Source organism: Echiichthys vipera (assembly GCF_963691815.1).
Source record: "Echiichthys vipera genome assembly, chromosome: 3".
Lineage (NCBI taxonomy): Eukaryota > Metazoa > Chordata > Actinopteri > Perciformes > Trachinidae > Echiichthys > Echiichthys vipera.
In genome coordinates, this window is record NC_139828.1 from 16664639 (window position 1) to 16680844 (window position 16206).

The window sequence follows — 16206 nt, forward strand, 5'->3', positions numbered from 1 at the left end:
TTTTGAAAATGGAAAAACTTTAAGAAACTGTTTTGTTTTAAATTATTTTGTGCGATTGATCGTATTAACACTATTTATTTTCTTAATCCCTTCTTGGATATCATTTTAATGCCCTTACATTAGCTAAATGCACATAAAAGTGATGTTTGACTGGGTTTAGATGTGAATATACTTCAGGATTTGAATGAATATTTGAAAACAAACTGTGGTTGGAATTAAACCTTGATACGAAGCAAATCAAAACAAACAAAAAAAGAATCAGCATTCGGCGATGAATCCTTAGTCCATATGTATTGAAGTTCTTACATATTACAGGTAGAATTACAGTACATGTATACTGGTATACAGACAGGCAATATAAAATGGGCTAAAAATTACCAAAGAATAAAAAGAACAGCATATACAAAAGCTTATTTAATGATTCAAGTACCACTAACTTCATACTTCAGTTCTCTGGAGAATTCAAAAGCATCTGTACAAAATGTACAAGAATTGTATCCCATGTTGCATATGCTAAAGGTTTCCTCTGCGCTTCATATAATTATCTTACTATATACTGTTCACGTCTAAGACAACTAAAATTGCCGATCCTACAGTACAGTAAACACATCACGTCTATCAGGAAAATGGCAGAATTCATTTCTGGATTTATAATTTTCAGTGCAGTCTAAATGAAACACACTTTAGGTGGAAATGTTTCTTTAACAACTCATCACATGAAATGACTGTGGCTCTACAACTCGTCATACATCTTTTCCAGAGTGTAATACTTCCAAACATATCTGAACACTTGCAGACTGTATGTACAGTATTTATGTAACACTTTACAGTCTGTAATTTCCAAAATCATTTCCTGGATAGTCAATTTAGTCTGTGTAATTTGCTGCTATTACTGGAAACAGTGTGTTTAATCAGTGCACATCCAATTAATTAATTTCAATTATCTGCCTGCACAACAGAGTATTTTACTAAGTGCACAGCAGGTCAGCTGAACATGCAACATTTAAAATGTGTCAACAGGCATACATTTCATGTATGCATGGAGAACTGAAGTGAAGATTTTCATGATATCAACTTCAATTTTTAATGTTATTTATGCTCAGCTTATTTTGAGCAAGCTGGGATTGGCTCCATATGAATTATATGAATTCATTCATATAATCTTAGAGGTTTTTAATTCTACATCTTAACTTTTTTAAATCAGCATGAGACTGAATCTTCAAATTAATCATCTCAATGACCGAAGTGATATTATTCCACAAAAATCAGGATGCTGAAGGGCTGATTGCCTCACTGGTACGTACTGCAGGTACTGACGTGGTGACACGGAAAATTTAAACTGTTTAAAAATAACTAGCATTTAAAAAAAAAAAAAGTATTTTACATGATCACAGATGCATCAATAACATGTTTACTTTTGTAATCACTGTACATTGTTTAACATGTCACAACAAGTAAACATCAGTGGCGATTAAAGACAAAGGGATTTGTGCAAAAAAGTAAAAGCATATTGTCGTGTATACGCTGCGGAGAGATCACAAAAGCAAAAACTTTGATATAAAAAAGATGCCTATTATCATAAGAGAATCCTATTAAAAAGAGGAAGCACTTTAAAGTGTAAATGGAGTACTGCACTTACCTCTTTGCAACTATGACGCAGCACACCTCTTTTTTAATAAAGTAAAAAAAAAATTGTCTCTGAATTTCTTCTGTCAGGACAGAAAAGATTAAAATAACTGAGAGCTAAGATAGCAGCTCTACATTCAGTCCGAGTTCAATTATCATTCTGATTTTTTATAATTTGCAAAATCCTTTCAAAGGCTTTAACACTGTACCATTCACTTACTCTAATAGGTCCTATTGGGAAGCACAGTTAAAACAAAACAAAACGTGAGGTTTGATGTTCACAGAGGTTATCCTTCCCTTGAGTGAAGTGCCTCGACAAGGGCTGTAAACACAGCTGCAAAAATACAATTTGATCAAAGGGAGCTTCGGCCACGCCAGATATGGAGTCCAGCTGTGGCAGCACTAACCAGCCTAATGCTGAACGTCTTTCCTTGTTTAATCTCTCTTGGGTTGAGCAGACAGTGTCTCTAACGGATGGTGTTTGTGTCTTGTCAGGGTCGTTGCGGGTCGTACTGCTGGTAGCGGTTCAGCTTGTCCGGGTCATTGGAGGCCATGTGGGTGAAATCCTGGAAAATGTCCTGATAGGTTTCATCTCCTGCAAGAGAAACAAGGACAAGAGATCAAAAACCACAAGGTGAAAAAAATTAAAGAGAAGAAGAAACATTTGTTACACACATTATCTTTTCTGACTTGCCTCTAATTGTTTGTTTTTTTTGTGAATCAATTGACACTTTTACCTTTTCAGGCCTGTAAAAAGCTTTCTTATTACACAATCTGAGAAGGAAAAACCCCGTCTAACCTGTGGTGAGTGGTCACATATGTCAGATGTTAATTCAGGTTCAAAGAGCCACAAAAAGGAATCACTGCAGAGCTGCGTGATCCTAACAACAGTAACTATGCCTCAGAACAGGGGAAACACTTCAAAGTGTATCTCCTTCCACAGCACAAGAGCATTACATGAGTGTTTTCTGCACAGGAGACAATGCATCAAGTATGAAACACAACACAAACAAGTATGAAATTTGTTACTAAAACTGTAGCTTCTGTCAAAAAAAAACAACAAGAAAATAGTGCTGCATTTTGTGGCACTGTGGCTAAGAAAAGGTAAGATGCTGATGGAATAACAATAAACCCTGCCTGAGTTTGTCTCCCTCCTCGTTACTCCTCATTAAGACTACACTGTGTTAAAAATAATGCAGAGAGTGCCTCATCATGCAGGTGTACAGCAGAATAAAATATCAACAGTGTTTTGCAGAGTGGAGGGTTCATGCAAAATGACGGTATCATCAGAACAAGAAAAGGAAGAAGTCAGCCATACCTGTCAGTGTCGGCGCGGCTCAAAATATGAAACAGAACGAGAAAGAGGCAGAAAAAGATTTGGGAAGAACAGAAGAAGCAAAAAGGCAAATGTTTGCAGAAAAAAACAGCCAGAAAGCTTTTCAATAAGAGACTGGAGATTCATTCACAAAGAAAAGACAACCCACAGAGATTCATTTTTGTTAACAACTGTATTGTGTTTAAAGTGCAGGAGTTTATGTACAAAAATACAGTCGTTTTGGCCTCAGCACCCCAAAGAAAAGAAGGGAACAGAAAAAAAAAGGCACACAACTCTGGGGAAGAGAGTGAGAAAAGAAAAGCAAAATACAGAAGCGAGAGTGAATTTAAAGAGAGAAGTGGAATAAAGAAGAGTGTGTTACAGAAGAGAGAGAGCCTGCTCTTACACCAGAGCGGCGGTTCTCAATCAGAGTAGTATCTTGAGTACATTTTCCCTTTTCAGGTTTTTCAGAAAGGAGGGAAATATTGATCAGAGATAGATACTAATGAAATATATTCAAATAATTATCAGTACCATTAAAAAATATATACATACTTTGCTTCCCGGATTTTGTAAATCAATATTTAAATACCCGTCAAAGAGCAACTCACACGATGAGAACCACCGCTCTGAACTTCTTCCACACACTCAATCAGGTAGAAACACTTGAGTTGAGGGAACGGTAATTTTAATAAAAAGGGGGATGGTGGATTGATGAGGTTAGTCCTCCCACACATTCATTACCCCTAAACATCCCTCATCAACTGATTGGAGGCGCTGATGAAGAGGCCCTCGGCTACCAAAGAGGACGCTGAGTTGATGCCACAACAAGGCAAATCCTCTCGGAAATCAAAACAACTTGAGGATTCAGTGACTGGAAGCACATACTTTAGACTCTACTCTGCTCCTGTTCCTCTCAGTCTTTGCTGCTGTTAACCTGTAAGGCAACAAACGCCAGCAAAAGTTTCTATAAAATTCCCTATCCACAAGCACTGCACACACTAAAGAATTAAGAAAAGAAAACATAATATATTCTTTGTCATTCAGGTCCAAAACATTCCTGACTTGTTTTTAATTGCCACAAAATATATTCCAATTTAAAACAAAAAAGCCGCATTCTGTCTAATAACAGTCTGGCTACACATCTAGCCCTCAATATTAGATTCTAGGACAAATAAACGATGAAGACAGTTGCGAGCATAGACCCCCCTCCTGTGGTCAACCCACATAAATGCACAAGTCCCTTTAGCCTACAATCTAAGAGCTCTCAAAAAATCCTCAACATCTACGAGAACTTCATTTACCTGTGAACACAATCACGACACAATCAGTAATCTCTATTCTATGTCCGAACACATCTCCACACTCGTCAGCTATTTAAAACATCACATACTGTTCTGTCAGCACCAGGGCGCGCTGCTCTGAATGTGAATTAGCAGAAATGATAATCAAAGTGCTTCGGTGCCCTACCAGGATTTGGGGCTGCATGGAGTGGAGACGAGGGATAACTATCAAAAAAGCTCAAGTGAGCTTTGCGCTTGTGACTATTCACACTTTTATCTTTTGTAAAGCTCACATATGATAAAGATATATATAAGCTAGGTCCATCAGATAAGAATATATACAAGGTTACATGTGGATATTTTACTACACTATTGCACTTGTTGCTTGATGATTGAGCTGCAATGATGTTTCAAAAAATAGTTACAGTAATTTTTCATGCAAAAATGGCAGAAAATGCTGTTTTTAACCCCTCAAATATGGAGATATCCTGCAATTATGTGTTTTATATCATATTAAACTGAATATCTTTGGATTCTGGACAAACAAAACTTGACACTTAAAGACATCACCTTGGATTTTGAACTTGGAACTTGGATGGATATGTCTCACTATTTTCTGACATTTTATAGACCAAACGATTCATTGATCAATATAGAAAATAATTGTCAGATTAATCAATAATGAAAATAATCTTTAGTTGCAGCCCTATTTGACGATAAATTGTCCTCAGATGGTTTGTCTACTGTATATCTGAGTAAAAACCCACTAACATTCGATACAATCAATGCCATGGCACCAAAAGGCCTTCGTCATCTTACAATTCTGGATTTCCTGTGATTACGGGCAATGAGCAAGCACACTTTAAAGAGATATTTTGCTGATTTAAATTCAGCTCTGAATATTGGCAATGTGTGCAGATGAACGCTGTTTGGCTCGTAGAATTGGAGGTCCACCTAGAGTTTGCCAGTTTATCATAGAGGGAAGGTCAACACCGTTCATCTGCACAGTGCACACACTGCCATGATACAGAGCCGGACTTAAAATCAGGAAAGTATCCCTTTAACCGACTAATAACCAAGACACAATACTGTCATAACAGGAAGTAAATATAGTACAATCAATAAACAAAAGGATGTGAACACAGAGCCCCTCAGGGCACTCACCCGTGTGCAACTAGAGTCAATCTCAACTTTGCTTATTCTGTCAGACTATGAAGAAACGTGCGTATGCACATCATTTACAACATGTACAGTAAGAATACTTATTATACGGTTCCTAGAGTTATCGTTATAAAAGAAAACTGTTGTAAAATAGACTTTTTTTTTGACCAGGCATATCACAACAGCAAGATGCATTATGTTTAGACAACAAACAGTTAAAATAAGTAAACAGGCCTTGAAAATGGTTAAGACTTCAAATGGGACACGGTACAGTAGATGCATAACCATTAATAGGAATGTGCATAAATAACTTTTGACAATTAGGTCAATTTAAAATAAAACTTAACGATTTATAGACACAAACCTCACCAGACTGGTCAGATTATAAAAAAGTATCATTCAAAAGTCACGATTATTGCCAGATAGTAGAAACTGCCGTTAATTTGAGGTCACTGGATACTGGTGGCAGTTAGTGGGTAGGAAGTTATATTGCAAAGAGACTATTTAAAAAATGAAAATTATTTAAGCCAAAAACATGTGTCTCATTATCTGCTATAAAACACCTCTTAAACTGAGGGAATCAGCAAAAGTTATATACTTTAAATGCAAAGGGAGGAGGTACAGACGATCTAGTAAAAAGTGACACAGTTTCTTTTACTTTTGTGCTATCAATAATTTTACATTAGTAACAGTCACTTAATGGTTAGCTGTCCAGAGTCGATAGCTTTAACCCTGTCACATTGATAAAATATAGCACCTGACGTTACACCACACCAAGGAGCAGCTGGCCCAGCAACTGGCAGGAGTTGGGACGTTAAGATGATAGTTGCACTCACATTACAACAGGACACAGGAGCACTGTAGGAGTTGGGCTCAGTTCACTCTAATCTGTGGATCAAATATTTCCCCTCACCTGGAGGTCACTGAATAAAAACGCTGCCTTCAAATTGTAATCAAACCGCTTACAATGAATCGTCTGGGTTATCTTGCAGTTAAGTCAACTGATCCCAACTCTGAAACCTGGGCTTTACATTTCCTCTCATAAGCCTGGTTTTACAGTATGATGCCTCTGTGTCATAACAAGAGCGGACAGTTATTAAGTTTCATCCAGCTGCAGGCTAATAAACTCCTGCATGCACTTCCTGTACTGCATCTCGGTGGGGCTGTTGGTGTTATATTGACCTGACTGGCTGTAGGGCCCCTCTGCCTCTCGCATCTCCTCGTTCATCTTGGCCAGTCGCAACCTGGGGAGCAGGTTAACAAACAGAAAGTGACAGTTTAGTCGCAGTTAAGGGATACAGCTGATAACCAAACTCTTAAAATGTCACTATTGTGACAGAATAGAAATTCTCTGATACTATGTTACATGTAGACGTAAAAAAATGTCCAGTGCAATATGTTGATCTGTAAACTGGTTAAGTAGAGACACCTTGTGGAGAAAGTTGTTACTCTGTGGTAAGCAGATGCAATCAATTCATGCCATTAAAATACTTATGGCATCAATTACTACTATCTTCACTTTTCAAACCAATACAGGTGTCTTAAACATGAAACATCACAATGGGTGGTCAGTAGATGATCATGTAGATGATAGTTGTGCTGGTTAACGCTGTGTTTAACAGTGTCGACGCTCTCACAGAATAAATATTGGTTAAAACAAGAATATAAAAATAATAATACCAATAGTATCGATAACAAGAATAGCACTCACAGTGTGACGATGTCTGCGTTGGCCGCATCCACCGCTATTGTCAGTGGTGTTTTCTCGTCAATGTCTGCAGCATTTTGATTCGCTCCTCTCTTTAAGAATAAACACACTTGCCTAAAACAGAGAGAAAACAGAGGTCACACATAACCTGGGTTGCATCACACTCTTCAAAAATGCCTAATCAATATTCTCTGAGTAAGTTTGATGAAGTAAAGATGATGAGACGTGTAACACAAACCCTGTGTGTCCCAGCATGGTGGCGTGGTGGAGGGGTGCTCGACCCTGAGCGTCCTGCTGGTTCACATTAGCTGCATTTTGGAGCAGAAACTCACAGGTGACCAGCGAACCCTGAAAGGAACCATTGATGGAACACATTATATTACTTTTCAAGTGGGTGAGAAGACTTACTGAGATTGTACGTGCCATTATTATCTAAAGATCAGTTGTTCTATTCCACTGGCCATCATTTGGCTGAAACGTCATCAGAGATCAGAGATATGCAGCATATGATTACCAATAATGTAAACTAAATTTACAAAATCTAAATTAACTTAATTATTAAATCAGTGACTAGCTTTCAGTATAGTTATATTAATATACTAAACAACTGGTACTGAGCTGACTGGATCATCTGTCGTTATGCTCACCCCCTGCACCGCCATGATAAGTGGCGTCCTCTTGTCTTCCTCTGTGTTGACCCAGTTGACCTCGCCTCCGTGGGCCAGTGCTTCCGCCATGTCCGGCAGGCTGCGGGCACATGCGGCCCAGTAGAGCTGCAGCCCTGAGCTGTACTCCTTAGGCTCGTAGAAAACCATCTCCTTAGAGGGTGACGGAGGAGGCAGTGTGGCAGGCATGGGCATGGGCGGAGACTCAGCAGCATCTGAAAAATGGGAAGAAAGGGATGTGAGAAATCTTTTCTCATCATCTTTCCGATTATTCTGACGCCACATGATTGCAGCACAAATACTGTATCTTGCAATGAGAACGAAAGTGAAAAACAAGTCGTGTATCTGCCCTGTGAGTCAGATCTGCTCGAAAATGTAATGGTGTCTTTTCTTGAACCACGCTAAACCTTTCCACCAAGTATCATGAAAATCGGGTCAGTAGTTTTTCCTGTAATCCTTCTGACAAACAAACGAACGAATGAACAAACCAACCAACCAACCAAACTGAAGACATAACAGCCATGGCGGAAATAAACAACTAGATGAAATGCCAATTCATCGTTGATTGTAAATGCAACACCAATTTCCCTCCTATAGATATTCGGCTGTTTGCACAAATTCAAAACTTTTCCAGGCTTGGAGAATCAGAATTTTCCTTTATAAGGTTTTAATTCCAGTAGGAAACGTCCTGAACTGTCCTGTAACTCTCCAAAATAGTGCTACATTACAAAAAGACAAGGACATTTTTGCCATGTACAACAACTGAGGGTGTGTATTAGCTCATGTGCTGTTAAATCCAAGTGGTAGCTTGCCACTACGCTGACACATCCTTCTCCTTTAATCTTGGCACACGAAGGCATCACTTATGATTATGTGCTTTGAACTTTTGTGTAGCTTTCAAATGTCCTTCTTGATGCTTATACAAGATACTGTTTTTTAACTAACTTGTCTAATATGGTTGTCGCTTTAGATTTAAATAGGCAGAGGTGTCTCTGTAATGACAGAGGTGTGTTGTTGTGTATGTATGTGATTGTGTCTTACCTGCATCTGTCAGGCTGTTATTGGAGGGGGTGGTGGCCAGCATCTCCCTGCTCCCATCAGCGCTGTTCTGGATGCCACTGTCTTTACTTTTAACTGTAAAACAAAGACTCTGAATCACAACTTTTGTAAAAACTTGTGGTCATTCACTGAGTGTATCAAATAAAAGGAACACCTTTCTGCTGATTGTTTTCAGATCTCCTAATGTAATTCCTAGGACACCTTTTGATGAATATGTTTGTTTTGTCTTAACTGAACAACTGTAAATCTTTCTCCAGTATGATTACCAGAAACAGCAGGTGGTCCTTATATTTTCTACAGTAAGTGTACATAAACAAGCCCTCAGCTGAAATCAAGGGAAAGTGAACTGGAGGACAGATTCCCACCATCACCTTTAAATAGCAAAAATTTGTTGACAGATACATACAGGACACTGACCAAAACCATGTGTGAGAGAAAAACCACCCCCATGAAAAACAAACAATGGCCCGTTATGCAATGCTCTTAACATGACAGGATGGTCCATTAAGAAGGTCTGGATGGCGGAGGAACAGAGGTGTGAATGAAGGGTTGTTAGTCCACAGCCCCAAAGCGGTGAGAACAAATGGACAGAGGGGATGGAGAAGCAAGCGAAACACTGAGCATTTAGTACTTACTGCTCCTGAGCTTGGCAGAGTTGTCAAAGTAGGAGAAGAGCGAGTCAAGCTCGTCAGGACAGAAGAGAGAGTCGCGGCGGGCCTCCGCGCCGCTGGCAACAGCTACGTTAGGGATAATGGGAGTTTGGAAATTGGAAGGCGGAGGGTGTAAATTGGTGGCAAGGTGGGGAGTTATAGGGTAGGCAGTGAGAGCAGGGGTTAGTCCAGATGCACAGAACAGGAAAGGAGCAAAGAAAGAGAGCAGGGTGAAAGCAGAGACAGTTAGACTACCAGCCCAGTCCACACTGGAGGAGACAGACTACAAGAAGCAATGGGAGGCAGAGAGGACTTAGGCATATGCTGTTCTCAGAGAACGTACATTATGCCGACGGATGAACACTTCTCCATGGCAGTGCAAAAAAAAAAAAATGTCATTTGTGATTTATGTGCATAAATCCCAAATGACACTGGCTTTGCCCTCTGGACGGAGTGGGATTTTGTTTCTGAAGAGACACTTAAAGTTCTGTGTAACAGAAACATCCAAACTCTAATGTATTAGTTAAGTAACCTGGTAATTTGTGTTTGGGAAATTAGAAAAAAATTAAACCAGATTTAAAAGGGAAAAAAAGGTAATCATGGTGAAAACTTCCAAATTAAATTTGGAAGTTCGTGTAACACTGCTCCTCATCCCAGTAGCCGATCATTGGCATTAGGGCAAGACATCCAACAAGGTACCGATACAGAAGCCCTGATAAGCAAGTGAGATGGTGATTTATTTTTTCTAAGGTCCTGGCCACACATAAAGCATTTTCCTGTAACCGCACATCTTTAGTATTGTTTTGGCCGACTATCCACATGTATCCGGTGTTATCAGAGCCTGAAAACGGTATTTTTTGAAAGCAGGTCCCAGAGTGGGAAGATTTGAAAGCAGCCCCTGTGGCGTTGTTGTCTGGATGGCAAAACCGCATACTTTGTTAAATGATGGCGTCATCGCCCCACCTCTGGCCTCTAACCCCTGCGGTGTCACATAACAACAACAGTGCTGCTGTGTGAGAGGAGGGAGAAAGACCCATGGACTATATACTGAACTATACTCTGATGGTAAAATAGTCGCTAGTTGCTTTTTATAAATAAAGTTGCTAAGAAGGTGTGAAAAGTTTCTAAATCTAGCGTGAAAATGACCGCTTGTGAGTGAATTGGTACGCCAGGGCTCACAGCAGCACTCGCTGCTCATTAAGGACAGTAACTACAAAGTGATTCGCCTGTCAGTGTTTCTGTAGTCAATGAATCATCAACTGACCTTTAATCAGTTCATCAGTTTTAAGAAGCACCATGACATCATCCCAGACTACTAGGAATGTTGTTTCTTTAAATTGTTACAGGTAAATACTGTATTTAGTCCTGACAGCTTGGTGGACTGAGCAGTCTTAAAATCAATAAACTTCATTGATTCATTTGTACGATTGCCAGACATCATCCAGGTCAGGATCCGTACCTTTGAATCAGTTCATTCAGAGTCGAGGGAAAGGTTAAAGAAAGCACTCTTGGATCGAAAGGCGTGTTATGTGTTCATTTTTCTACTGACCTGACTGACCGGAACGTAGTTTTGGGGTGGGCGGTGGCGGTCTTGGGGGCAGATGCTCAGAGCTACTGCTCAGCCTCTTCTCCTGTTTGCTCAGAGAAACCACTTTGTTGCGAAGCTCCTCGTCTGACGGCCGGCGTACAAACCGGCGGTCCACGTATTTTGCTTTGATGTAGGCCTCTACCTCATGTCTATAAGGAACAAGAAGGGCTTTGTATGTGAATATGGTGAGAATTTATTAGTTTACCCACTCAAATGAAGCCCAATTTGATGCAAAAACAAATGTTGATTGCTGATTTGATTTATTGTAATGAGACCAAAGTCGGATTTTCTGTACATTAAGATGGTATTTGCCTCTACTCTAATGAATTATTTTAATGCATCAATACTTTTCAGTCAGATACAGAAAAGGGGGGAAAGTAAATCTGTACCTTGGATCTCCTGGCTGTGGTTTTCTGTGTCCCAGCTCCTCTCGTCGAGCCTCGTAGATCTGGTTGATCACTCCGTTTCCCAGTTCACACATCAACTGTGGAAGTGTAATAAAAATAATTAATTCATTTCAAATTCAAGTAATTTGTTATCACACTTTTAAAGTAACATCTTCAATTTGAACCGGATGTTCATGTACATCAGTTTTTCCTCCCTCACCTTTAGAAGTTCTGGCTCCCATGTATCCAAAGTCAAAGACCGAACCTTAGAGAAATGCACTCCCAGACTCCTGCAGGTAAAACAAGCATTAAAAAAAGCACAATTACTCATTATGCTTTAAAAAAAAAAAAAAAGGCTAAAAAGGCTCCACGGTAGAAAGTCTTGAAGACCATTATACTTTTTAACACACAAGTGTAGTTTAGGTTTCAGCCACAAGGTGGAAATTGGGGTCAGCAGATTCATGGGCGAGAGAATGTAGTTAAATGTAGTTAAAAATGCAGTACGCTGACTGCTCTAAGCCTTAGTTAATATATGTATATTCAAATGTACCTTCTACTGCCACAAAAGGGTTTGTTTAAGGAAATATAATTTGCAAGCATTAATTTCTAAGTGCAACCCATTACATTTCTGAACCTTCTCTTGTTAGAAAATCACAATGAAGATCCATTTCTTCTTAAGGCTGTAGTGAGGAAGATAGCCTGAATCCCTGGACACTAATATGTTAATTAGAATTTGGCCTGAAGGATGATTAAATATTTTACCCTGGTAATTAAATTAAAGATCCTCACAACATCCCAAGCAGACTGGGTGTTCATAACAGTGAGTTTACATTTCATAAATCCCTGAAGACCAAGAGTTTGTACAAAGCACTGAATATGGCCCTGGTGAAAAAGATTTTCCATCACTAAACAAACATGCAATGACTGCTTTTAATGCAGAACCAAAATTAACTCACAATGAACTGCAGGCCTGCTAACTGGTAGACAAATAAATAAAATGTGCTGATATTAGTTTCCTTAGTTTATTAATTTCCCTGAGCTTCTCCTTTCCGGAATAAACTGCTTTCAGTTATCATAGCACTTACATGTATGAGCTGGTTATTTATGCCTTTGTATTCTTTATATTAAAAGACCTATTACAGGGCTTAATTTAAAGACAAAACAAACTTCTTTACCTGTGGATACCAGAGCACTGTATACAGAGGGTGATGCCCAGATTGATGCTGGCCCAGCGGGGGTCTGGCTGGCCACAGTCGCAGCAGCAGGTGTTGCCAGGGATGGCCAGGACTTTCTGCAGGGCGCTTTCTCCTTTCAGTGATTTCTCCTTCGGCTCCCCACCAGAGTCCAGGCTCCCTGTCGACGTGGACGACTTCCTATCCAGTTTCTTATACGAATGCACAGACATCCAGAAGGATGTTAAAGATTTATTAAGATTTCATAGGATGAAACTTTATCCCTGTGGTGTTATTGTAGCAGCAAACACTAACAGTCTATACAAAATAAATTGGTGTTGCATACATAAATACAGGTTCATTTCTTAACACATGATTTATTTATTCATTTATTTATCTGAAGTATATGAGAATCCCTTCAACTAGCCATTCAGTATGTTGTGTTTTTTGTTTTTTACCTCGCCTTCATCTCCCTTGTCACGGAAGGCGGTGGCGATGCTGTTCTGGACCGCTTTGATCCAAGCCTGTCGCAGCTTCTCTGAGTCTGCCTGCATCATACAGCTCCTGTTGGGACAGACAAGCATCACACAGCTGCTGTCTGCTGAGCATGTTTGTGTGTTTATGTGTGTGTGTGTCTGCGTGTGCATACATGGGAGGAGGTGGGTATACTGCTACTCCACCTCCCCACCTTCAGTAAAGTATTCCAGTGCTCATTAGACTGATAGTGACTCAAACCTACTTGGTCGGTGACACCACTTCGAAACAGAAGCGACGCTCTATGTCCTCACAGTGTTTGACGGTACATAGCCTCAGATCTTCCACCACCACTGTAGGGTTGTCCTGAGGGGACAGCATAGCAGCTTTGGTTAAAAACAATACACACACACACATATATACACACTGACAGTGCTTAACACCTAAGATTTTCCATACAACATAGTAAAAGGTGTTGCTCACTTATCTTAAAACGGTAGTTATTTCTCCCTTGCAATAATCAAAATAGAACAAATAAAGCACAAAATAATAAACAAATCTAAATGTGTGCCAATATTTTAATCAATCAGGTAGTGTCAAAATACAATATTGACTTTCCTACTTGAATCTATTAATCTAATAGCATAATAGTAACAGTATTAGTGTAGGCTTTATCTTATCTACAACTGTGCAGAAATACCAGGTTTAAACAGAATGAATAGACACTGAAAAAAGGCTTAAAATTCAAATGTCAACATTTTTAATGAAGCTTTGAACCTTCTAACTATTCACTACGGCCCAAACAATGACTGCATCTAATGAAACAATTGCACAAATACACCTTAACACACAGCTGTGGTGGTGTTTTGAACTGATTACTACACCTCTTAAAATAAGCAACGGCATCCTTTTAAAAATACATGGGAGGTTATTTGTGCTGGAAGTCAAACACATGCATATTTGATGGTGGTTGGTCTGCAGGGAGTCACTTGACATACCTTAAATTTCTTCTGGTAAACTAGCTGATTGTTCTGGATGGAGAACCAACGCCTGAAAGGAGAAAAAGAAGTCACATGCAGTTGACAATGCTGCTACTAAAATAACACACTGGCATAATTCTAGGATGAGAGTGATGGCAACGCCTAGATAGACAGCTGAAGATTACGCATTTATACAGAGGGTGTATCTAAATACTGTAAAACTACAGTATTCTAAAAAAACTATATATACTGTACATTTTGGAAAAAAAGTCCAGAGGTTTAAATACAAGCAATCAACTTCAAAGGGAAAAGGTGACAGTGATAAGATTGACAGAAATGTTCAGTGTTAACATCTTCCTTCTACAACCAAACCAATTATAATCTTGTGGCTGTGATAACTAAATCCATATCTTGCTGAGGCATTAAAATGTAAACCCTTTAATATTCTACATTTTGATAACAGAGCTTAACCTCCAAAATCTAGAATCAGCCCACTATAACAATTCCTTATCATAAAATTGAGTTTTATATGTATTCATAAAGACGCTAATTGAACTGTGTGCGTCATACCTATTCCACGTCTTGAAGGCATTACTGGCCCTCTTAAACAGATAACCCTCCATTGCGATGCCGTTATCTGCATCCACATTGTACTCCAGCTTGGTGTCGTCATTCGAAAAGTCCTGAACAAAAAGTGTCAGAAAAGAAAGAGAGCAAAGACAGCAAAAGTGAGAAAACATAAAATATACATTTCATTCATGTAAATGTTGATAATTTCCTTTGGTCCTAGTGATCTCATTTTTTTTCTTTCTGGGGCTAAGCAGTGATTCAGCCCTTTTCCCAAAGTCACAAATGAGGGCAATCAGCCATCAGCTCAGCTGCCTCTCACACTGACCAAAATGATGTTTAGCTCCAAAAACCAGACAAGATGGAAACACGCACGCACAGCTGACAGCTTTGACTAGTGGAACTAAAAAGCAGTGGCTAGGGAAGTATTCAGATGCCTTATTTCATTCAAAGTACTAATACCATTATCTATCTATCTATCTATCTATCAATCTATCTATATATCTATATCTATATCTATATATATATATCTATATATATATATCTATATATATATATATTTATATATATATATATATATATATATATATATATATATATATATATATATATATATATATCTATATATATATATATATATATATATATATATATATATATATATATAAAAACTTACAAAGTGCAATGCCCCCTGTGACTGTTATACCATTATATATTATATCTTTAGATCATTATTACGTATGCATTTAAAAGTAAGATTCTACTGCTGTAGTTGATTGAGGTGGAGCTCGTTCTGAACTCTTCTGTATCATACTGCAACTATTGATTATGACATTATGGATTAATCTGCATATTGTTTTATCCATTAGTAGATTCATTGTTTGGTTTGTGAAAATTGTGGACATAGTGAGAAATGCCATCACAATTACCCAAAACCCAAGTTTTGTCCAGCCGACCTTAACGTTATTACTAATACATTACAATGTAGTGTGGTCTATACAGTACCTACTCTGTAAAGTGTCCTGAGATAACTTTTGTTATGATTTGGCACTATAAATAAAATTGAATTGAATTGAAATGTTAAAAGGAAAAATTAACATTTGTTATTTGAGAAGCTGGAACCATAAAATGTTTTAATGTGAAAAATGATTTCAACAATCCCAATTTGAGTGGAAAAATCTTAATTTGTAAAGTAACTTAAGCTGTCAGATAAATGAAGTAAAAAGTACATTACTTCTGTCTGAAACGTAACAGAGTACAAGTAGAAAGTGACAGGAAAAGAAAAGACTCAAGTAAAGTATCTAAAATTTGTACTTAAGTACAGTATTTGAGTAAATGCATTTAGTTTCATTCCACCACTAGTAATAAGGTGGGAAAACATCCCGTTTGATTTTTCCAAATAACAAATAGTATGCAAAGAATTCTCTGTGCATTAAGTTAAGACTTTCATTTGCAAGGACCAAATGTCCAGTCATCCCATGACTGGATATAGACTATACCATAAACAAAAGACAAATTATAATAGTAGTTAGAGAGTAAGTTATTGTCCTCCAAGGAGTAAAGTTGCAGTTA

The 16206-nt window shown here is 38.4% G+C and overlaps 1 protein-coding gene across 2 annotated transcripts in view; it reads right to left on the reverse strand.

Moving 5' to 3' along the window:
• Window positions 1–293: 293 nt before the first annotated feature.
• Window positions 294–16206, reverse strand: part of LOC310945334 (arf-GAP with coiled-coil, ANK repeat and PH domain-containing protein 2-like) — a 53409-nt gene continuing 37496 nt past the window's right edge. For both annotated transcript variants that reach the window (XM_083911395.1, XM_083911396.1), the window contains exons 10-23: window positions 14638–14750; window positions 14086–14137; window positions 13353–13453; window positions 13072–13177; window positions 12617–12825; window positions 11662–11731; window positions 11445–11539; window positions 11017–11204; window positions 8800–8892; window positions 7741–7973; window positions 7332–7441; window positions 7097–7207; window positions 6568–6629; window positions 294–2221 (exon numbers count right to left, since the gene is read on the reverse strand). In XM_083911395.1, coding sequence (XP_083767521.1) covers window positions 2118–2221; window positions 6568–6629; window positions 7097–7207; window positions 7332–7441; window positions 7741–7973; window positions 8800–8892; window positions 11017–11204; window positions 11445–11539; window positions 11662–11731; window positions 12617–12825; window positions 13072–13177; window positions 13353–13453; window positions 14086–14137; window positions 14638–14750 — 1647 coding nt within the window. In that variant the 3' untranslated portion in view covers window positions 294–2117. The remainder of the gene's footprint in view (window positions 2222–6567; window positions 6630–7096; window positions 7208–7331; window positions 7442–7740; window positions 7974–8799; window positions 8893–11016; window positions 11205–11444; window positions 11540–11661; window positions 11732–12616; window positions 12826–13071; window positions 13178–13352; window positions 13454–14085; window positions 14138–14637; window positions 14751–16206) is intronic.